We start from the raw sequence: 24,469 nt of genomic DNA on the forward strand, positions 1-24,469 counted from the left end.
TTGTACTTATTTATTGAGACATGAAAGCACTATGTAGCTCTGGCTGTCCTGGAACTAGGCTGGCCCCAGACTCTCAGAGATCACCTGCCTCTGGGATTAAAGGTGTGTGCCATTATGCCCAGCTGTTTCCATTTTTTTATATGAAGGCTGTTGCTCTTGCTACTTTTTATATTTTTGATTCTTTGCTTCACAATTTATTCTATGGCTGGCTCCTTTTAATTATTTAAATTTCAGCCTAGAGTCTCCCATTGGTTCATAGATTTCCCCATCATCTTTGTAGCCTGCTCCCTCCCCCCAGCTACTTTTATCTCATCATTATATTTTAGGTATGTTTAAGTGTGTACTCATATATGCTGTGTCTTTATGAGTAGGTCAGAGGACAGCTTGCAACGAGTCTGTTCTCTTAATTAACCACATGGGTTCCTGGGGTTGAAATCACCCTGCAGCTTGGCAGCAAATGCCTGTACCCATTGCTGTCTTGGGACTCTGAATTATCTTCTTTTTAAAAAATTAGTTGTGCAGCATGGTAATCACACTTTTAGCCCCAGCACTCAGGAAGCAAAGACAGGCAGTAGATCTTTGTGATTTTGAGACCACTCTGCTCTTCATAGCAAGTTCTCGAATATCCAGGGCTGTATAGTAAGACCTGTCTCAAAAACAAAATAAAAAGCCCTCAGGTACATAAATAAGAATTTTGTACATGGCAGGTACTCAACAACAACAACAACAACAACAACAAAAAGATTGGTATTTGGGCATGGAAGCAAATGGATATAATCTCAACATTCAGAAGACTGGGGTAGGAAAATCTCTGGTCTAGATCAGTCTGCTCTACATAGCAATCATTTCTCTCCAGAAACATACTTAGTAGCCCAGGCTAGTCTGGAATTTGTAATCCTGCCTCAGCCTCCTGTGTGCTGGGATTATAGACATACACTACATGTCTAGCCTCCAAACCAGCCTTTTGATACGCATGATATTTGGTTTACTCTGGTTTCTCTTTGTTTTGAAAGATGATTTTAAACAGCATTTTATTTGGAGTTTTTTTTAGTGTTCAGAGTGCCATTTCAACTGAATATTGCATGGGTTTCTATTTAGACTCTTTTGAAAATTAGCAACTAAGAATTAAAAATGTAGAGGGACTGTTGTAGATAAAACAAGGCTAAAAAATACTAAAGCATTAGTTGTTATCACGAACTTTGGTTCAATTCTAGACAGTAATGAGGTGTTTTTTAGTCCTTTCAGGGAAATTGAAATAGGAACAGGTTTAATGGTATTATGGAATTACTGTTAATTTAGAGATTTGTAATGTATGAAGGCCAGGTTATATAGAACAATTCATTATCCTCAGACAATATATAAAAAAGTATGTAGTAGTAAATGTCTTAATATCTTCTATTATGTCCAGTGGGTCACAAAAGTCTGTGTGCATATATATACATATATATATATATATGAAAAACGACCGAGACAAATGTTCATTGCATATTGCCAAAGGACACACAGATGTTGTGTCTCAGTGCTCCTATTGGTTTGAAATTTTTGAAAACTAAGGTAGGGGAAATTCAGGCAGATGTTCTTTGCCTCCTGGTCTTGGAGCTTTTTGTTACCTGGGCAAACACTATCTGGTGCATCATTTAGTAAGTAATGGGTCAAAATCCCAAAAACCAAACTTGTTGATCTGATTGTGTGGAGTTTTAAAACTGTAGATTGAAATACAGCTTTTTAAAATCAGCTCTCTTCCTGTCTAAGGAAGTGCCCTTCCTGTGGCAAGATAGGGTAAGTTCTAACCAGCATTGGAGCAGATAAAGAAACAAACAAGAGTGGCCTTTGAGGCCATTGAAATTTATCTTAAAAATCAGTCTGGCTAAATTCCTAGGCTCAAACAAGTTTGAGGTGCCTGTCTTTTCTTTCTCTTAGCTCTCCAGTATTTTTAGTTATGTCAAAAACTACTGCACTCGCTTTTCCCCAACCACTTGTCAAAGCAGCTTGGTGCTGTCTCTTAGTTTTGCTGCACTGTGATGTACAAACTCTTGTCACCTTAAAACATTCTTATCATCATTGATTGATGCACCACATTTAGTTTTCAATTGTGAATGGTATGTTGGTGTGCAACAGATACAGGTGAAGGTACTTGTGACTAAAACATTTACTCTCTGCCTGACCTTACATATAACTGTATGGGCTTGTCTTCTCACTTCTGGTGAACTGGCATGTGTTAATTTTTTCCAGTAAGCTGTCAGAATGCGATGGATCCTGTCACCTTGTCTTTTCCTCATGCTTCCTCTGACTAGAGCTTCCTGTGCTTACGGGATAAAATCAGTGAATGTGTGGCTGAGGCCACCAGCAAGCAGTCAGGGCTTGACCATCAGATATCACATTTTAGAAAAGTAACCATCCAAATACATCAGTGTGTTGTACTGTTAACTGCAGAAATCCATTATGTAATAAGTTAGACAGACAGTCCCCTTCATTTACTGTCATATATACAGACACTGAAGCTTTTGTGTGTGCAGAGAATTGTTTTGTTTGTTAAGTCTTTGATTTTAATCCCAGCACTCAGGAGACAGAGCCAGAAGGATTTCTGAGTTCAAGGGCAGCCTGGTGTACAGAGTGAGTTCCAGACCAGCCAGGGTTACACACACACACACACACACAAAAGCTGAGTTAACTAAGAGAGATTTTGAGTTCAAGATTGAGCTAACCTCTGTAGAGAAGGAACTGTAACAGAAACAATGTGAAATGAAACTGGTAACAGGATTGAAAGAGAATATTCTGTTACTAACAATAACTTTAGAATACTTACTCAGAGAGTGTATTTCTTATTGCAGCTAAAAGGAACTCCAACCTACATTGGCTTAAGTAATAAAGATTTATTTCCCCTTATACCTGAGAAGTCTAGAAGCAGAGTGCAGTCCAAGAATCTTTGATTTGGGATCCCAGTTGCTGTTAACCAGGGTTCTGTAGGCTCTGCTTTCTTTGCTATTTTAGATGAGCTTTGTATCTGTGTACAAATAGAGTTCCGCCATCCACAGTTACATATGTTTATAAGTGGACTGTCCCTCTTGTAGCATCATGTCCATGTTTAAAGAGGTCAGTTTTGGAGTATTTTGGGTTTCAGATTTTTTAAAATCAGGGATACTTAACCTGTATGACGACTGAACTATATAAATTAAGAAATTAAAACCTCTTTAGTGTGTGGAGTTGGTTGCTTTTCTTAAAACACAGTTCTGAAGCTTGAGCTCAGGCCTTGTGTATTCTAGACATGCACCTAGCTCCTAAGCTGCACCCCAGCCCTCAGAACCTATTATTGCAGTAGGCTGTCATACTCCTTCTCTGTATCTTCTTACTCTGGGCATTTTTGATACAGGTTGAACATCTCTAATCTGAAAATCTAAAATAAGAAACTTTTTTGAAGATGACACAATGGAAAATCCCACATGTGACCTCATGACAGGTCTCAATTAGTATTAAATCTAATTAAAAGTATTTCCAGCACATGTGAATAGTGAGTTTATAAGGTGTATATGAGTGAGGTGTGATGAGGAGACTGAGGCAGAAGATCACAAGCTCCAGGCCTAGGCCATAGATTAAGCCAGGTCCAGTCTGCATCATTTAGAAAATCCTGTCTGAAAATGAAAACAAAAGTGTCTGGGGACTAACCCAATGTTAGGGCAGCTCTCTGACATGTAAGACAAGAGGCTCAGTTGCCGGTCCCATAGAAACAAACCAAGGTACAGAGATTTTAAAAATACATAAATAACATTCATGTTGTGGCTTGGGTTTTGTCTCAAAGATTTCTCATTATGCATATGCAAATATTTCAAAAACTGAAAATAAATGTTTACAAGCATTTTAGAAAAGGGATAACTTAGTCTTTGTAGCTTTTCATTTTAACTTCCCAGGAAAATACAATGAAAGTAGTAGTCATTTCTGGAATAAGATGTAGATTTTTATTTATTTTGTTGTATGTTCCCAGGATCCATCTCTAGTGTTCTTCCTGAATGCTAGCCATTTGCTGTGTCACTGAGCTGTTTTAAACTCCCAGCTCTCACCCCCACCCTGTGACAGTCTGTTTAGACCCGGCTGGACTTACACTAATGATCCTCTTGCTTCCAGGTGCCAAGTGCTAGGATTATAGACTTGGGCCACCATGCTTAGCACAAAAGGTAGTTTTTAAGTGCAAAGTCAACAAACCTTTGGAGGGTAAGTATTTTTCTCCACTGTAAAGGGAATACAGTGTAAACCATGTATTCTTTTTTAGCAAGTGGTATGAGGAAAGGGGGACAAATTGTTTTGTATTAGATGGATTTCTTTCTTCTAAGAAATCCACCTATTTTGTACACTTTTATAATAAAGTATACAAAATAGACAATGAAGACATTGTGTAATTAGCACACATAAGTCACTATCTCCATCCTGTTAATATTTTGTTTACTTAATTTCTCTGTTGCTTTATCAGGTATTCATCTATCCATCATTCTAGTGTTCTTATTTTCTAATGCATTTCAAAGTAAGCTTTATTCCTTGCTCCTGCATACTTAAGCACTCATTATTAATGAAATGATTGTTTACCTTTTTGTTAAAAGCTTCATCTGCAGACTCTTTGGCTTAAGGCTTAGTTCAAATCCTGATGTAGATGTTCTCATGGTAGAGCTAATGGGATGTGCATCCATGCCTCTTGCCAAATACTACTTTGGAGCTTCACTTATGATCTGACAAAAAGTGTGGGTACAAGGTCTCCTTGGTGAATGCATGAGTGTTGATACACTGAGCCTCTTTCTTTATCAATTAGTTTTGCTTAGTAAACCAATGAACTGCCAATCTGTTGTTATCAGCTAGACCAAAAGAAAACCTCAAGCGTGCAAGTCTCTGGCAAATTTATTGGTGTAGCTGACATTTTCCACTTGCTTATCAGAAACAAACATATGGCACTACTTGAAAGTAGGAAGCCATAAAAATACTTGGAAGAAAACTTAAACACTAGATAATTAAATGAACTGTTTTTAGCAGTGATATTAAATTAATATATACTTTTTAGATTATGTAGTTCTTTAATATATTTTATATTGTGAATATATATTCTGCTTTTATACTGAAAGAGGGTATTTACTAAAAATGCTTTAAACTAATATTTAAATAAAAGCCTGTTTGTAAAACATTAAAAACAAAAACTTTGTAGGTCATTTATACATTTGTCATTAAGTAGCATTTTAGATATTTCTGACTTTTTGTTTCCACTTTTAAAATATCAATGATATCTCCTTAAGTCGAATATTAAATCCAAATATCCAGGCATAGCTCTTTGACAAGTTTGTTTGCAATACTGGTATTCTGCTGATATGTGAGAAGTATCTGAAGGTAATATCAGAGCTACTTAATCATCCCTCCACCCCCCAGTTCACCCTGCATGCGTTAACAGTTGTTACTCTTTTTCCAAGTCACACTCAGTTACCCACTGTGTACATTAGAATTAATTGAATATTACGTTTGTTTTGCTTTGTTTTTTTCCCTTGGAAATTCCTTTTGTCCAGTAAGTACAAGTTCAGGGGACATGTGTGTTTAGTTCGGTTATTGTTTGTTTGGTATTTATTTGGTTTTGTGGTACTGAGAATTGAACCTAGGTCCTCACATGTGCTATGCAGATGCACTGAGGTTCATCTTCAGCCTTTGTGTTTTTGTTCATTTGTTTGGGAGTTTTGTTGGTTTGGGAGGGGGGAGTTCATGTATATAATTTGGATGGCTCCTTTCATCCTTTTCATTTGAATTTTTACATATATTTTGGATGGCTCTTGTTTTTCATGAAAATCCTTCCATCTTTTTGTTTTAGATTTATTTTTATTTTATGAGTATTTTGTCTCCTTGTATGTATCTATTGTAAACAAGTGTGAGTGTTACAGCTCTGGGGCTACAAAGGTGTCCTGACTTATCAGGAAGCCAGGCTACCTAGAGCTGCAATAGGATAGCTCAGCCCTGAAGAGAAAGTTGTCCTGACTCGTTGGGGAGCCAGGCCACCTAGGACAACTCTGAAGGCTGGAGCCGCAACAGGACAGCTCAGCCCCGGAGAGAAGCTATCTTCCCTCCAGAAAACTCAACTGTTCTAGCACATTTATTTTTAGGTAAACCCTGATACCCACCTGCCTTGGGTGAAATCTCTTTGGACTCAGTTGTTTTAAACAGACTGACTGACCCACGTCTTGTCAGAATAGTTTCTGCATTGCAAGTGTCCCTCTAGGCAAGAGTGGATATAAATGACTGTTAATGCTGATTCTGAAGCCTTTCAAACCTGAGGTCCTTCTGTGTTCTTCAACTTCTTCCTCACACTGTAGGAGCTTAGAGCTTATCTTTGGTTAATCATCTTATTTGTGTTAATTTTACGTCGACTCACATCTTCTTAGTAAGGAAGTTCACCTCTTATTTAATCAAGATTGTAAATATGATAGGTTGTGAAAATTAGACGCATACACCAAGGGATTGCTGAAGTCACCTGATGAGCAATTGCTAGCTACCGAGTTGGTCTCCTGAGGGTGACAGTGGCTTCTTCTAGTGTTGCTGCCATTTGGGATGCTGGGATTGGGGGGGCTACTTCTGTAAGAGCTGTGCTGTCACTGGCTTCATCTCAGCGAGCACCATCCCCTTGCCACAGCCTCTTCTCCAGTGTACTCTTCCTTCCCTGCTCTCTCACTCGCTCGCTCTCCTCCTCGCCCCTCTCGCTTGCTCACTCCCCTTGGCTCCCCTTTTTCCTACTTTGAGAAGATAGCAATTTAAGGTAGAGTTAGTGTAGAGCCAAGGATGACCTTAGGATAAGGAAGCCAGGTAACACACTGAAGTTTAGTGGTGCATGCTCCAGTCACTTTTCTTTTCCTATGTTGTTTTTGTTCTGTGCTTTTGAAATATTTAAAAAATAGAGTGAATAAAAAAGTAATTAACTTAAACATTTATAATATCAAATGCCATGTTTTCAAAATATTGAATAGCACAATCTATATGAAATATTAAATAAGTAAGCATAGAGTATGACCTATGTTTTAAATTTATATTTTAAGCATGAATTTGTAGTTATAAATGTGAAAATATTCTTATGTGTCTGTACATATAAGGATATATTTTGAAGGCTGAAAACAAAATGTGTAACTGTATTCTTGGGAATTTTGAATTATGTATAAGTTGTTCATTTCAATTTGTTTTAATTTTGAGCAATGAGAAATGTGTAAGACCATAACAAGTTTTAAAACACGCACAACTCTTGCAGGGGACCTGAGTTCTGTTGCCAGCATCCACATGGGGTTAAGTCCACCTTCAGGGGGTCCATCACCCTCTTCTGGACTTGGTGGGCACATGTACTTATGAGTATATACTCATACACAGACTTGTTCATATAAACATAAATTGTAAATAATAAATTGTGTTATGTATAAAATGTGGGATGATCAAAATCAGATGCAGCTCTAAATTATAAGACTGAGGAACAGAATCATTGGCTTGGATGGTAAATACAAAGGGATGTAGCATTTTCTTGAGTTCCTTATATTGCATCCCCAGTACAGTTAGCAACAACTGAAATAAACATGTTAAGTAAAGATGGAAACCTGTGAACAAATCCAGAACACATTCTGCTTGGAGCTTTGCATAAATCTCCTACCCATTTGTATCATCATCTCTCATGTAAAATCACAACCAAAAGAGCATCAGCTGTCTCTAACTCCCGTGAAACCACTTTACTTTCTTTAAAATGTTGTAGAAATCAGTTGGGCCTAGTGGCAGCCACCTTCAATTTCGGTGTTTGGGAGGCAGAGGCAGGCTGATCTCTGTGAGTTTGAGACCAGCCTGGTCTATAGAGAGAGAGTTCCAGAACAGCAAGAGCTCTACATAGAGAGACCCTGCATCAATCAATCAATCAATCAATCAGTCAGTCAGTCAGTCAGTCAGTCAGTCAGTCAGTAAGTAAAAGTAACAAACAAGGTTGTTGTATTGATTACTTAATTGCAAAGAATGAACAATCTTTTGCATAAGTGCTATCTTTCTCCACCTGAGCGCCACAGGAGAATTAAGCCATTCAGAAAATTATCTGAGCTGGCCTTGTGGTGCAACGGTAGTGTGTCTGACTCTAGAAAACTATCTGAATAAGTTCATGACTGGGTGATACAGGGTTAGTACCAGCCCAGGTGTCATAAGCGTTATTAAACTTTACATATGATGATGCTGTAGGTGTTGGAGCTTAATTCCCCTGAAGAACCTCAAATAAGAAGGGCTAATGTATTAGCTACTATTTTAACCAAAAAGTGTCAGAAATGAAGAGGCCTATTGTTTCACTTAAATGGAAAAAGACAGAAGACTTCAGAAATGATTTTGCTGTAGTGTTTCTGCTGTTCTGATTTTGTCTCTTCTCTAGCCATCAGCTCAAACTGAGGTTTCTAAGTTGTGAGTGTGAGTTACATTTGAGTCAGTCCAGTGAAGGGTCCTCTTTTCTTTTTTTCTGTTTGGTTTTTCAAGACAGGGTTTCTCTGTATATAGCTTTGGAGACTTTCCTGTGATGCTCTGTAGACCAGGCTGGTCAATGTATAGGAATAATTTGGTAAAAGGATTTGAGGAAAAGACCAAGTTCAGTTAAAGTGATCATAGCAACAAAGTTTCCACTGAGAAAGCAGGATGGGGGACTGGGTTCCTAACTATAAGATAGCTACCCATTTTTTTTTTTTTTTTTTTTTTTTTTTGGTACAGTTAACAGTTATTTCTACTTTCTGCCAAGGATATTTGAGGAAAGTATATAGGCATAAAGTGAAGGTGGGCTTGTATACACTTTTGAGGTCTGAAGGAGGGGTCTGAGGTCTCATCATTTTGTGGTTTTGAAAGATTGCAGAAGGGATTGCTACACTGGAAAGTGTTCTTCCATGTGACTCTATTCTGAAGGGGCAATACTTAAGACAGTTTTAAAACTGACTTTAAAAGCCTGTAAATACCCAGTTAACACTAAGGCATCTCTCAGGGGCTTGTAGAAATCTCTAAAAACATAGTATGGGCCTTGATGCTCTGTTGAGTGTTATTCAGCATGCTACTGTCTGTAGTATGGCAAAAATAACTGTGTGTCCATGCATTTGGATCATATATTTGTACAGCCTGTTATAGGAAGATTACACTAAAAACTGTTAAAATGGCCACCGTTAAAGTAAGCCAGTCCTCTTTTGGTCTCAGGTGTGACTTAGTTTCAGCAGTTACCTCTAGTTAACAGCTTCTAAATACTTAAAGCTTCCACACATGGTTTCCTAATTTTAGGTTTTGTGGGGATATTTTTAAAAACTGTTTTTTACTCTTTAAGGACCCTATTTTCTAGAAAGTTCACTTTTTCTTTCATGGTATATGAAAACTGGCCAGGCATGCTGGCACACACCTTTAATCTCAGCTCTGGGGACACAAAGCAGGAGACCTCTGAGTTTGAGGCCAGCCTAGTCCCAATAGTAAATTTCAGGACAGCTGGGGGATGTGTACTGAGAAGAAAAAGAAAAGGCAGCTTTTCCCCTAATAGCGGTGGCTTTGGAAAATGGCCCCATCTCTACTCAGCAACTGCTAGGATCAGGAGACCATAAAGACTTACTCCACCCTTTTGTTTGTTTTGGTTATGTGTATATGTGCAGGTTTTTGGTGGTGGATGTGTGTGTGTGTGTGTGTGTGTGTGTGTGTGTGTGTGTGTGTGTGTCAGAGAGAAAGAGAGAGAAGTGAGTGGAAACCAGGCAGTGATGGGGGTGTGTGTGTTCAGTTGCCTGGAGAGACCAGAGAGAGTGCTTGGTATGTCAGAGCCCCTGGAGTAGGAGTTGCAGGCTGTTGTAAACCACCTGACATGGATGCTGGGAACTGAACTCAGGTCCTCTTTAAGAGCAGTACATACTCAGAACTGCTGAGCTATCTCTTCAGTCCTAAGAGCATTTTTTTAAAAGCAGTGCATATTCCAGTGCATATTCCTGATGTCTCACAGCTAATTATCCCTTTCTAGAGTTGGAGGATTTTTTTTCTGTTTCTTCAAAAGATTTCAAGTGTAACTGGTAATCTCATCAGCTTTTGACTTGACACTGGCTTTTATGGTTTGGGTAGAGAAACAACTGCATAAGAAAATAATTATATAAATGGTCTTGAAACCCAAGGGTAATTTTGTCATCAGAGGACCTGTTCAATCATTAACTTCTAATTATTTTAGGGGTATGTCTTATGAAGTGTCTGCTTTGTCAGCATTCATTAGCATTTTTTTTCTTAGAAATGTTCTGTTTAATTCATTAAGAGTTACTTTTCAGAGAAATAGAATGGATTTGATCAGAATTTAGCTGACTAAACTGTTGCACTGTGTTCACAATGTAACAATTGTCTGGTGACTTTCCCTGTCTGTTGTCACAAAACAGAAAGAAGAGGGCAAGCTGCAAGGACAGCTGAACAGGTCCGACTGTAACCAGTATGTTAGGGGACTGAAGGACCAGATAGCAGAGCTGACTCATGAGGTGAGTGGTAGATGTTGGTCTTCACATCTTCCTCCTTTCCTTCCTCTCTTGGTGTGGTACTTTATTACCAACCCTTTCGTGCTGACTGTTGTCTAAAACTCATGGTTATACTTGAGAGCAGCTTAGAAGATTGCCTTCTTAAGCAAAGATTTGTGTGTTCAAATATTAATGATTTGTCTTTCTTAAACTTTTAGTAACTTAAAATGATCAATTCCTGGCATCTTTTCTTTTCTTTTTTTTTTTTTTTTTTTTTAATTGTGATCTGAAAACGCCCACGTCCTCAATAGACTGCAGTTATATTAAAATTTCCTTACACCTAACTGACTGGTGTTTGCCGTTGAGTGGTGGGGGAAGTCTTCTCCCCCTTCACGGTGTTCTTACTGAGATTGCAAAAAAGGATACTTGCCTAACATCAGTTAAACAGATTTCTTAGTATGTGAATGCTTTTTAAACTGGCACCTAGAATCTTTGACATTCAGCCATTGAAATTTCTCATAATTAGACTCTAAATTAGCTCTTAGGCTAATTTAAATAATTTAAACTGATCTATTGTGACTGGAGAGAGTCTTTTTGTCAGTGCAGCTTAGGTCAATTTTCTGGTCTTTACTATTTTAAATTGATAAATATTTGAATATTTGTAAAGTAATATTCACAGTAATGAGATTTGAGAGGATAGCATAAACTTGATTTGATTTTTAAAATGAAGAAAGGAAACCCCTTGACTACTAGATGAAGCTAAACCTCAAAGGAACAAGTGTGGGCATTGCCCTTTCCTGGCCTCACATCCTTCAGTTGAAGTCTGAGTGTTTGGTGAAATAACTTCCTGCAGGTAGTTAGTTTAGAGTGAATTCCTACTGAAGAGGAAAGAAGTTCAGTTTCCTTTGACCTGTCAGGGCTGCTCCTGTCAATATTACTATTATGCATAGTGGTATTTGAGAAGGTCAGGATCTTATGTATGCCTTTAACTAAGCTTTCAACAAATGACTTGTGTTTTATTTCCATCAAAATTCTGCAAATCCTTCCTCTGGGAACTTCGTGCCCAGAGTGTGTTCTTAAGAAATTCTGACTTGGGCTGGAGAGATGGCTTAGCCATTAAAGGCTAGGTTCACAACCAAAAATATAAGAAATTCTGACTGAAATAAAACAGTTTCCCATAAAGTATAAGAAAACTAATAATTGTTGGATTAAGAAAATTATATATAAATCAATTATATTTCTAAAGCTAGCCTAAAAGAACCAGTCAGTAGGAATCAATTTTGCTTGTCGAATGTGACTAAAAATGAAAATGTTTTTCTCACCAAGACAGAAAATTGTTCATGTGAGATTTAACTTGGATATATTGATTGAGCTGTGGAGGCAGGGTCTTGCATTGTCATCTCATTTCAGAGTTTCATCTTCCTTCAGGCTTTGGAATACTGGAATTATTGGTGTGCTTCATTGACTATGTATGCGTGCACAAGGGGGAGTGCGTGCGTGCGTGCGTGCGTGTGTGTGTGTGTGTGTGTGTGTGCGCATGTGTGCACACGCGCATACTATTGATGTTGAAAGCAGTTTCTTGTATAAATTTGAAGAGAAAACTTATTTTCAGGTACAATGTTTTGTTAAAGAGCTAGAGCCAAGTTAAATAACTACTGTAAAGTCTGGAGAGATGACTCTGTGGTTAAGAGTACTTACCGGTCTTGTGGAGGATTGGGTTCAGTTTTTGCATGCACCCTTGCATACAGCTTGCAACAGGCTATAACTCCCACTTCCAGGTAATCCCATACCCTCTGGCCTCCTTGGGCACTCATACATACATGACATACATATTGTCCAGATCTGTTATCTTTTCTAAGGGGATTAAATACTGTGCCACTTTTACATTTTACTTATGTTCTTTAATACAGCCCTTCATAGTTTAAAAAAACATAACCAAAATCAATCTGACCTTGGTAACACTTGTATGCTAGAATTGGCTAAATCTTAGAGTTTCAATATAGAAATTTTCATTTGAATATTAATATCATAGTTGATTATGTGATGGTTAACAGTCACTTTGTTGACTGATGTTTGTTCTTATTGAAAGACATCTCAAGAGAAACTTGGCACAGTCGTTTTCCTCTGCAGATATGGCACTATCCGTGTTATAATTGTGACCCTTTCCCATAGTGAGCTTGATGAAGCAGCCTGTTTTTAATAAATGTCTGGAGACATTGGTGGTTAGCACACGATGGTTTGTACTTACTGAGTACTCACTGTGTCAGATGATTCCTTTTTATTATCACTGATCTTGGACAATGCCTTCTCAATGTGGTACCATTCTCAGCTTCGTGGATTGGGCACTTAATTTTTTCCCAAGCAGAATACAAGAAACACGTGTTTGAACCAGCTTGCTTTCTCTTTACAAAGACATTAGCTCTAATATCTGAATTCTTAGGAGTGGTCATTAGCACATGAGCTGTGATTGTCCTGGATCATGATTGCAGATGTCCAAAAGAGACAGATTTTTCTTTTTTTATGGTACATCATCACACGTCACAGGAATCTTTTGTTGTTACAAACTAAGTCGGCAGTTAGAAATTTGAATGAATAAAGGAAATCCATAAACAAAGCCTTTGCTGACATTTGCTTACAAAATAGGTGTTAAATACTCGTTTTAAGATTCTTTTTATGTACACAAGCCAAAGATACTATTAAAAATCTATCAAAAAGTATTTTAATGTTCTAAAAGTGCTTAATATAATGTAAATAGGTACACTCACTTTGTTATTAAAGTAGAATTTTTAAAGCAAAAAACTTAAGATTCAAAAACCATGTACGTCTTTGTACTTTTACAGTTTTTCATTTTCTGATAGTTCCATTCTCTTGTATTATTATTATTATTATTATTATTATTATTATTATTATTATCATTATCATTATTTACTAGTAAGGAGCTGTAGAAATGATTCAGTTAAGAGCACTTGCTGTTCTTTAGAGAGTAAGAGTTCCCAGCACCCACACTGGTCAGCTCGCCACCTCCTATGATGCCAGCTCCAGGGAATATGACACACTTTCTTGGCTTCCAAGGACATTTGTACTGTGTGCACATGAGTAGATACACACAAGGACATGTGAATAAGTAAATTTTTAAAATGTATTTTGTAAATGAATGATAAAACCATTTGCATGTGAATATTTTCAGTATCAGGCATTTTAAAGACGATGGCTGGGCATGGTGACATTTGCCTGTTATCCCAACCATATGAGTCCAGGGCATGAGGGTCACTAGGCTATAAAGTAAGTTTAAGACCATTCAGAGCTACATAAAAGACCCTGACACAAAGAATGGACTCATGTGGACAGTGATCTTAGAACCAGAATATTCAGCCTGGGATGGTTGTGCACACCTTTAATCCCAGCACTTGGGACATGGAGGTAAGAGGACCAAATAATCTGAGCTGAATGAGGTAATGCCTCAAAAAGCAGAAAAACAAACAACAAACAAAACCAGCAGCAGGAATACTTAAGAGTAGTCTGTGCTTGTTTGATTCTCTCCATTGACCTTTTTACATGGGTTCCAGGGGTCATTCAGGTGGTCAGGCTTATGTGGAAAGCACCTTCACCTACTGAACCTTCTTATTGGCTTCCCTCTTTTGTTCCTTCTGTTGCAAGTCTTCATTTCCTTTTAGATACAGCGGGACTCAAAGAATGTTCCCTTGTTTATAAAGTAGTAGCCAAGAATAGCCTTACCCACAAACTGCATGGGTGGTATCAGTGCATTTCTAGAAACAAAAATAAGGATTTAAAAAAAAAAAAAGTTTTTCTGTTTGTTTTGATGGCTGCTAATGCTTGAATTTTGATTTCTAAGAAAATTTTAATGTTTAAAATTAACGTGTATCCCCCCCCCCAAAAAAAATAAAGGCCATGTGGTGCTGACTCCCACCTCTCTGTGAGTTCAAGGCCAGCCTGGTCTACAAAGCTAGTTCCAGGACAGGCTCCAAAGCAATACAGAGAAACTCTGCCTCAAAAATAATTGATAGATAAATAAATAAATAAGCAAACAAATATGTAAAATTCATATGTAAGGTATAAGTTGTCATTTGTTTTTTTACCATAGAAAAAGATTAGTTTTCCCAGAGTAGCAGCTTCTAATTGCAAAGAAGTGTACCCTTAAAATTAGCCTTTCTTTCGTTGGATCAGTGTAGGAGCTCATGCCAGCCTCAGGGCAAGTAAGTAGTTTTTCTTAGCAGACTAAACAGTTCCAGGAACAGAGCAAACAATCATGGTTGTACCTGTGAAAATTACCTTAAGATCCTTAAATGTTTTGTGTGGTTTATAAACCTTAGAACTTGTATTATAGTTTTAAAACTAAGTTTAATTATTACTACTATGTATAAAATTTTATTTAGAATAATATCACTATATAAAATGCTTGTTTTTGCATTCTTATTTGTTTGGACCTGGGAATCAAACCCAGGCCTTGTGTAAGCATCCTACCAATGCACTCTGTCTTAGAATTTATTTAGGTTAGTCAACTTTCCATCACTAACAAAATGCCTAAGGATAGTGAGCTTGTAAAGACAGAACAATTATTTTAGCTCAGCAGATCTATAGGTACAAGTCAGTGATTGGTTGGTTCTGTTCTTGTTCTTTGGTGCCTTGTTGAGGCAGCACATCATCCAGCAATGTGTGATGGAACAGAATCCTTCTTTTTGTGGCCAGGAATGTCAAGGTACCACATTTAGGATGTCTTTAGGGATACTTTCACAATTACTTTCTTAGGCACTTGCTGGCTTTTGGATATGCTCTTTCTATCTCTTACTATTCTGATTCTCTTCCCATTATCCTCTTAGTATATGTGTTTGGCATTATGGGTGCTAAGCAAGTTACATCCTCAGTCTATCACCATCTCATAAAAGTTTTATAGAACCCCCCATTAGTGCCATCCCTGGAGACCAAGCCGTAAATACATGGACCTCTGAGAAACATGTAAAACTCAAACTATAGCCATACTTAAAGCCAAGATTTAAGATTCCTGTATTTTTAGGCCTGAAGTGTTTTTTAAAATGTATGTAGGGTTTCACTAGATACCTAGTGTGAAGAAGTGAGGGAACTTACTCATAATTACATAGTTGTTGATATGTAAGACCAAATTAAATGTCCCTTGAAAAGGCTTGATCTACAGCACCCCACTCCTTCTATAACCCTGAGGATATATGTGACTTACATGTTATTGACATACAGAAAGTTCCCTATTTGAATTAAATAGAACCACTTCTCATGTCCAGTGAGTAGAAACCTAGCTTCACTTCTTTCCCTCCCTTCTACAGACTTTGGATTTTCATTTCATCCAAAACAAGGAAAATTACTGAACTTGCACATTTCTCATTTTTTAGTGGAATATCCTAAAATCTTAAAGATAAGGTGAATTTCTAGACAAAGGCAACTGTTGTTTTCTAGCCAAATCTGTTACTTAACAAGTAAAAGCATAACCGCAGATGAGTTAGATAAATCAGTTTAACTGTTGAATATATTCTGTATAAAGAGTTCATAATTTACCTAGTGGCCAAACTTCTGCTAGATAGTTCTATTTTCTCCCATATTCAGGGCTATATATCTTTCTGCTCATTCCCTGCCTCAGAAAATAGTATAATTTACTACATTCTAGGAAAAACTGTAATTCTACACAGGCTGCCTTATCGTAACCATTTTCAGGTTTGTATTCTCTTGTATGAAAAGAAGATATGCCCAGTTATGTGTGTTTGTGCATTTCATTCCTGCTGTAAGTTACAAGTACTTTAACTTGTTAATGAAGTGTATGCATCTGTGGTATTATCTTATTAGAAACTGGGGTTAATTCATAAGAATTTTAAAAAATTGGGTCTGATGGGAGGGGCTAAGACCATTTAAAAATTTAAAATCAAAAAACAAGAGGAAAGGTGCCAGAACTTAGGGGAAAACAAGGAAATCTCGTGGGAATATACAGATTTTCTTAAGATTTCTAGGATAGGTCTGCAGAGGTAGCTCAGGGTTAAGAGCACTAACTGGTCTTTCAGAGGACCTGGGTTCAGTTCCTACTACCCATATGGCAGCTTACAACTATCTGTAACTTCAGCCTCAGGGGATCCAAACATTCTTCTGACTTTTGAGGGAATTAGGCATGCACATACATACATACATACATACATACATACATACATACATACATACATGGAAAAACCTCATAAAATAATAAGATAAATGTAAAAAAAATAAGGAACTCAGTCAGTAGGATAAAATCTGAGCTAGTGGCCAATTTAGAGACTATGGAGTTTGGATCTAATACATTTAAAGGGTGAAATAAAACTCTTCAAAAGATTTAGCATCCTGTTGACAGAGCAGGGCAAGGGGAGTTGTACATGAACGTATGCTCCAGTGTATAGTACCAAAGCAGGGTTTATTAGTGTTTTGTTTTTTTTTTTTTAAGAGATGGCACTAAAATTATCTGACAGTTGGAGTGGCAGTGTAAGGGTTAAGAAACATGGGACAGGCATAATTTATAATCCCATTGCTCAGGAAGCTGAGGCAACAGGGTTACTTTGAGTCTGAAGCCAGCCTGAACTACAGAATCGGTCTCCAAAAGAATAACCAAACAAGAAAGGGGGAAAAAAAGAAACTTAGGAACTTGGGTTTAGTGGCTGATATCTGTGACTCTATTCTAGCACTTGAGATTGAATCAGGATTGCCAAAAGTACCAGGCCAGCATGAACTACAGAGTGAAACCTACCTCCAAAAAACAAAACAAAACAAAAACAAACAAACAAAAAAAAAACCTAGGTTATAAAAAATTTGATGCTGTAGTTTTATAATAGTTCTTAGCAGATGGAATGAGGGCGAGAGAGCCCTTCAGCGACCCTGAGACCATGCTACTGCCTGCTCTTAGCTATTCCCTGTGATACAGTGAAATACAAACATCTGAAAACACCTTGGTACACTCCCCACGATTATAGCGCCAGCATTGAGTGACTTTACTGTTGCTTGTTGGCCAATAGTCAACCTCCAGGTTCAGTAAGAAATCCTTTCTCAAAGGAGTAATGTATAGGTTGGTAAAGCAAGATGGCTAACATCCTCTTCTGGTCTTTCTGTGCATACCTGCGTGCACACGCACACACACACATGGTATATGTTCTCTTGGTCTCTCTCTCCCTCCCCCTCCCTCTGCCTCTGTCACACACACAGTTCTCTTTACATACATAGTGTATGTTCTCTCGGTCTCTCTCTGTCTCTCTCTCTCTCTCTCTCTGCCTTCCTCCCTCCCTCCCCTCTGTCTCACACACACACACACACACACACACACACACAGAGTCCTCTTTACATACATGGTGTGTGTTCTCTCTGTCTCTCACACACACACACACACACTGACCTCTTTGCACACAGGGTATGTCCTTTCTGTCTTTCTGTTTCTCTCTGTCTCTCTGCCTCCCTCCAATCTGGGGCTGCTTATGCTGTATATTAAAGAATAGAAAATCAGGGAAAGGGGAGGAGAGGACATTTCAAATAGAGAGGCATGTATTTGAAAATATTTTAAGGCAAAAAGCTTACAAAAGAGACCAGCAAGGAGTAGAAGGAGTACAAAAGTGGGGGATAAATCATAGTGAGAGCCTCTGCATCTCAGAGAGGAACGTCACTGCTTACTGTTTTTGACACAGAACTGAAAAGATTCTTCATAGAAAGTACTTGGATAAGGGCACCCCCCCCTTCGTGTTAGTAGGCCCTGTCCACCCTGAGCTACATCCCCAACCCAAGCAAAGCCTCTGTAAGCAAGACGAAATCCACAGATGCAGCTACGTCCTTGTCCTTGCTTGTACTTGGAGACAATTTTGAATTCCATTCTTTTTGAAATCTTGGTCCATAAAGTGAGTTTCAGAGTCTTAGAGCCAGTTTGAATCTTTTAAATTTGAGGTGTTTTGTTAATATTATCCACTTAACACCTTTAATACATGACATTTGGTTTTTCGTGTTTAAAAGTTTTCAACGTTTATTTATTTTTATCTTATATACATTAGTGTTTTGCCTGCATATATTTCTCTGTGTTGGATCCCCTGGAACTGGAGTTACAGACAGTTGTGAGCCACCATGTGGGTGCTGGGGATTGAACCCAGGACCTCTGGAAGAGCAGCCAGTGCTCTTAACCACTGAGTCATCTCTTCAGCCCCCATCTTAAAATTTTTTCAATGTTTATATATTTTTATTTTGGCACTTATTTTTTCATGATGCCTAATCTTAGATTAAGAGGGCTGGTTTCTTGAACTTTGATTTTAGAATATGACTAGTCATTTTTTAAATTTTATTTTCTAAAATTTTAGATCTTAAATTTATGGATATCTGCTGCCTTTGCCCCTCTAGCACTGGAATTTAAGGCATGAACTTTCATGTCTAGCAAGTAACTTAATTTTTATATGTTACTTTTTAAAAATAAGTAAACTAGTGCTTGGGGTTTGTTTTGTTTTGTTTTGTTTTTCAAATTAGTAACAAGTGTCAGGTAAACCTTTAGTAGAAGCAGAACTTCTGGTTCCAGATTTACTAAAGCTCAAAATTTCCAGCTGTGGCTAATGGCCTTTAAAGCAGTAAATCATGTGATTTTCATGAACAGTATCTCACAGATGCAGTTGGACATGAGATAATCAAATTTTCTCTCCCCACAAACAGAACAGCTGGAAATGTCTTCCCATGTATGTATTACAGACTTTCTGCTGCTCTGCTGCCTGTCTGATTTAAGTTGTGGTCAGTGTGAGGAACCTGTGATATGATAAGATAGCATTCATGAGGTCATGTGGTTATAAGTACCCAATCTTCACCGAGCAGCCTGCAGGTCTCAGGATGGAGAGGAGTCGGATGCTGACCTCGTCGAAGGAGGAGGTTTTGTGCTCCCTGTAAGATAGCCACCGCACCTGGCTGTCATACAGCTTTTTATATTTTTTTAAAATTTATTTTATATAACCAAGTCCATTTAAATGAAAACAAACATTTATAGACAATATTTTGTATCATATAGCTTTTTAAAGAAGCTGATAATTAAGAAAAAACTAGAGCCTGGTGGTAGATAAACTTGTAATTCCTGTGCTTGGAGGGCAGAGTTGGGAAGATCAGCTTGGCAATGCTGAAGGAAAAAAAAGAAAGAAAATTCAACAAGTCATTTCCCATTTTCATTTGTTTTCAATTCTGAAATCTGGGAAAACTATTAAAAGTATTTTATAAAGAATTCAGGCCCAGTAGTGGTGGTGATGCATGACTTTAATCCTAGCACTCAGAAGGCAGAGACAGACCAATTTCAGTTTCTGAGTTCAAGGCCAGCCTGGTTTACATCGTAAGCTCAGGACAGCCAGAGCTGTTACACAGAGAAACCCTGTCTCAAAAGACAAAACACAAAACTATCTAAACTTAGGCAGAGGAAGTAAAGTGTTTATAACTTAGCAATTTCTGTGACTTTTGAGCTTCATCTCTACTTTCCTGTATGAAGTGTAACGTATAGTTAATTCTTGGTTTTGTGTATCACCTACAGAAATGTATTTCAACTTACAAAGACTGGTGCTTTACAGACATTGACATACAAACACATATGTACAGAAAAGACTGTGCTTTACAGACATTGACTTACACACACATGCACAGAACAGGTGGGTGCTTTACAGACGTTGACATACACACACACATGCACAGATGGAGCTTCCAATCTGATGTGACTCACTCAGTCTTGGAAACTTACTGCAACTGTTTTGCAGTTCACTCTGTCACATGACTCACTTCAATAGTTCAGACCTTCTCTAGTAGTGATCAAAGTTCATTTGGTTAGGGGTTTTTTTTGGTGTGTGGATAGCTTTTTCCACTTTGTTGTGGATTGATTGTCTTTCAAAATACCCAATATTCTTTCCTCTTTTTTGAATCTCAGAACATGGTACTTGTCTGTACAATGCAATCTCTGTTCACACACAGGAGAGATATTTTAACTTGAAGTAATATGCATCATTATCTATAAAATGCTCTGTAAATATGTTTTATTAATATCTTACTAATTTTATGAATTCTTTGTTCAGACTCAAAATTGAGAAAACATCACTTGTGTCTCTTTAAAATCAAGTGCAAAAATGAACCCTAATATTTGACAAGTTAATGATATCCTATAATGTGCCTAGAAGAAAGCAAACACATAGAGAACAAGTTATCTCTTTTGACCCTGTGGGCACTTACCCAGGTGATCAAATTTTCTCAGCACAGATTTCTCTGCTGTTTAGTCATGGTCTATATTTAGAGGCTTCAAGACTAAAATAAGGACACTTATTTGTTTCACAAAAGAAATTTATCCTAACATAGTGGTTTGATTTTTAGAGTAACTGGAGGCAAGTTTCCACACACTTAAACACACTTCATGATTATACAGTCCCATGGAGCTTTAGACTGTCCATCTCTGAGCCCCTTCCTACTCTGAAATCTCCATGGTGATTTTAATGTGAAATAGCTATAGTGATTGCAATAGTTTTTAGGTTTGAATTTTTACTATCATGCTGTTAGAAACTTGCTGTTTCCTGTCATAGCCTGCATTCATCAGACTATGAACATAACAGTTTCCTGTTTTCTTATTAACTATAAGTGTTTTATGCCATATTCTTTGCTGGTTATTTATCTTACCACTCTCCTTTGCCCATTGCCAAGTGGTTGGGGTTTCCATGCTTTAAAAAAATCCTGAATTCTGATCTCTTTATTGTTAATGCAAGGCTAAAGTTTTGCTGATTTTTAAAGTGGTAAGTATATTCATTGTTATAGTGTGATTTACATACATTCTACATGGCCTTACTTTCTTTTACTGTTTCTTAATGCATAACACGGTGAAGATATCCACACCAGGTAAGAACCAGTGTCCTTGGTCCCCGATAGTGCTCACCTGACTGCTTTCTGGTAATTGCATCTAACATGTGAAAGGTGAATGAGTGGATACAGTTAGGGCCAGTTCAGAGTCCTACCAGCTTCTTAGTGTAGATTGTGAACATTGTGAACTTTCTCTTACTAAATTGGAATGTGAATTGCTCAAAACAGAGTTTAAAATCTTCACTGTAGCCTAAGGAACAAAAACAGATAAAATAAATGTTTAACTACCATCACTCCATGTTTTTTTGGAGTTGCTCCAATATCAGACCTATCCATAAATATGTTCTCAATCATGCACAAGGTCCTAGGCTCAGTCCTCAGTAGCTGAATGATTAATGTAATGAGCTTTTTATTTTTTGGGTGAGATAGGGTCTCACTATTGTTCAGGCTGGGATTACAGGCCTGTGTCACTGCCCTTGTCTAGCAATCAGGTTATATTTGTTGTTTCGTTGGTTGGGTTGCATGTGAGCAGTAATTTTCCTGGGTAGTCTGTTTTAGCACTGTCAAAGATCAAGTTGCAAGTCAGCTTTGAAGCATACTTAATATTTAGGGTTTTTATATTTCTATTTTACATGTATGAGTGTTTTGCCTGCATATATGTATGTATATTATGTGCATCCTCATGCCCATGGAGGCCAGAAGAGGGTGTTGGGACCCCTGAAACTAAAGTTACAAATGGTTGTAAGCCACCATGTGCATGCTGGGAGCCAATCCAGGTTCTCTATAAGAGCAGCACCTCTTAACCACTGAGCTGTCCTTCCAGGCTCCCTACTTTATTTCTTAAGACAGGGCCTCTAATGGAGCCTGGAGCGCTGTGATTCTCCAAAAACCCTCCTGTCTCTAACACCCCCCCCCCATTTTGTTTGTGCTGTTGATGCACTTCACCACATCCAGCTTTTCCATGAGTACTAGGGGTGTAAACTCAGAGCCCCACTCTTGGGCAACATACTTTATGTACTGAACTGTCTCCTTAGGCCCTCAGTGCTGTGTTCTTAAAGGCACGAGCTATGCCTTGTGTTGTCCTGCGCTTCTGATTCTCGACAGCTGTGAAGGCAAAGGTTAAGATCCTCTTCAGCTACAGTCAGTAGTCAGGTGAAGACTGTAAATCTACTTGGACCACCAGCCTGGCAAACATTAAGGCAAACCAGAAACGAAATTTCCAAGTGGTCCCGAGGGTATGAACCCTTAGCACCTTTCTAGCATGTGGCTTAAACATGGAAGTCAGAGTTCTTCAGAATGATAGAACCTTTGTGCTGGATTTTGTGCTTTTCGATATAGGTCCTGGAGAACTAACCAGGCAGCTCCAAGAGCTGTGTGCTGGGAAGGACTTGTGGCTCCTTAGGGGCAGGGCTCAAATTTCCCCCTAGGATGCTTTCCTATGTGAGGTACCACTCAACCACAGAGAGATGGCAAGACTAGGAGATGAGTCTTCCTCAAAAGATATGATAAAATGTTAAAATTTATCACAGGATATGGACTGTGGAATTGCTTTCTTTTCTAACTTGTCTTTTGTTATTATGTTATTTATATAATAAATTTATAATAAAACTGAAGGCATAATGCGGACCATTTTGGCAGTCACCTGGCAGCGTCTCATGTAGATCATGTCCTCACAAGAATGAAATGGTTGTAAGTGTGCATGTCTGTAGGTATGTAGCTTTCTTTTTTCACCGGTGTCCTTTGTTGCTCTAGATGCCGACTTTACATCTCTGGGAATATTTGACTGTCCAGTTTTAAGACTGACGAACAAGCACAGTTTCAAGCCAGACAGGGTCTCATTGAGGGTGAAGTGGACATAAGCTCCCACCCCAACCGAGCTGCAGTCTGCAGTTGACACCTACTTGCAAAGGAGAAATTAGTATTAACCATACTTAAGTATAATGTCCAGCAATAGGTGGCCAACATAAAATGAACTCAATGGCATTGTGTTGACTTTTTGTCTCATTTTCTTTATCCCACCTTTTTTTTTTTTTTTTTTTAATCTAGTGGTGTATTGCTTGTTTATTATGGTTTCTGTTTTTATGTTAGTGTATGTGTGTTCTTCTTAAGCTTTCTATTTTTTTTTTTTAAATCTGTTTTGCCTGCTTTTTTACCTGTTTCTTTTCTAAAAAGAAGGAAGGACTAGAACTGGGTGGGTGAGGAGCATCTGGGAGAAGTTGGGGGAAGGGAAACCATGATCAGAAAATACTGTATGAGGGCCAGGCTGTGGCGATGCATATCATCAGGCAGGGGTCTCTGAGTTCAAGGCCAGCCTGGTCCATAGAGCCAGTTCCAGGACAGGAACAATGGGAGAGAGGAAAGGGAGGGAGAGAGAGAGAGAGAGGTGAGGCAGGGAAGGAAAAGGAGAGACAGGCAGAGCAGAGAGAGAGAGAAAGATGGGAGGTGGGCAGGGTTCTTTTAAAAGGGAACACAGTGAATAGACATAGGTGATGCTCTTAGTGACTACAGTTGAGGGCATAACCTGTGAGAGCCCCAATGACAGACAGTACAGATAGATAAATACTAACAGCCAGGGCTATTACACAGAGAAACTCTATCTCAAAAAACAAGAAAAGAAAATATTGTATGAAAAAACTTACTTTCAATTAAAAACAAAAAGACTGAGAAGTGACAGAACCAATAGTTGAGTCAGGCACCTTGATCATGATCTCCTTTGTAGTATAATCTATCTGAGACTTGTCTTTTGGGGTCTTGAGACTCTTCTGGAAGGACTCCTTTACTTAGAAATTGAGTCATGGTGCCTCTATTTCCACTCTACTTCTTAGTGAAGTTCAGAAGTTCTGTAAAGCAGATCAGGGACTATAAAACTTATGTCTCATTTCACCTAGGAATTTCACTATTAAGGCATTTCTGTTGGTATCATAAGGATATTTGTTATTTTTATCCAAGAATTAATAGACAGCGAGCCTCCAAATAGTTTGCTTAAACTATTTGTACTTTTCAAGACACATAGAGCCAGACATCATGATTCAGCCTGTGACTCTCAGCACTTGGTTGGCAAAGGCAGGAATGTCATGAGTTCAGGACTATCTGAGCAACATAGTTTCGTCAGTTGTTTTTATTTCCTGATTGCCCCAAAAGACCATCTGATAAGACCAGAAACACAAAGGGAACACATA

The 24,469-nt window shown here is 38.1% G+C and overlaps 1 protein-coding gene across 1 annotated transcript in view; it reads left to right on the top strand.

The window, feature by feature from the left end:
- The window catches only part of LOC127229351 (EVI5-like protein), a 106,390-nt gene that overhangs the window by 77,592 nt on the left and 4,329 nt on the right, over nt 1–24,469 (top strand). The window contains 1 exon segment of the mRNA XM_051194468.1: nt 10,389–10,484. Within this exon segment, the coding sequence (XP_051050425.1) occupies nt 10,389–10,484 (96 nt within the window).

The sequence above is a fragment of the Phodopus roborovskii genome, unplaced genomic scaffold (assembly GCF_943737965.1).
Source record: "Phodopus roborovskii unplaced genomic scaffold, PHOROB, whole genome shotgun sequence".
In the NCBI taxonomy this organism is placed as follows: Eukaryota; Metazoa; Chordata; class Mammalia; order Rodentia; family Cricetidae; genus Phodopus; species Phodopus roborovskii.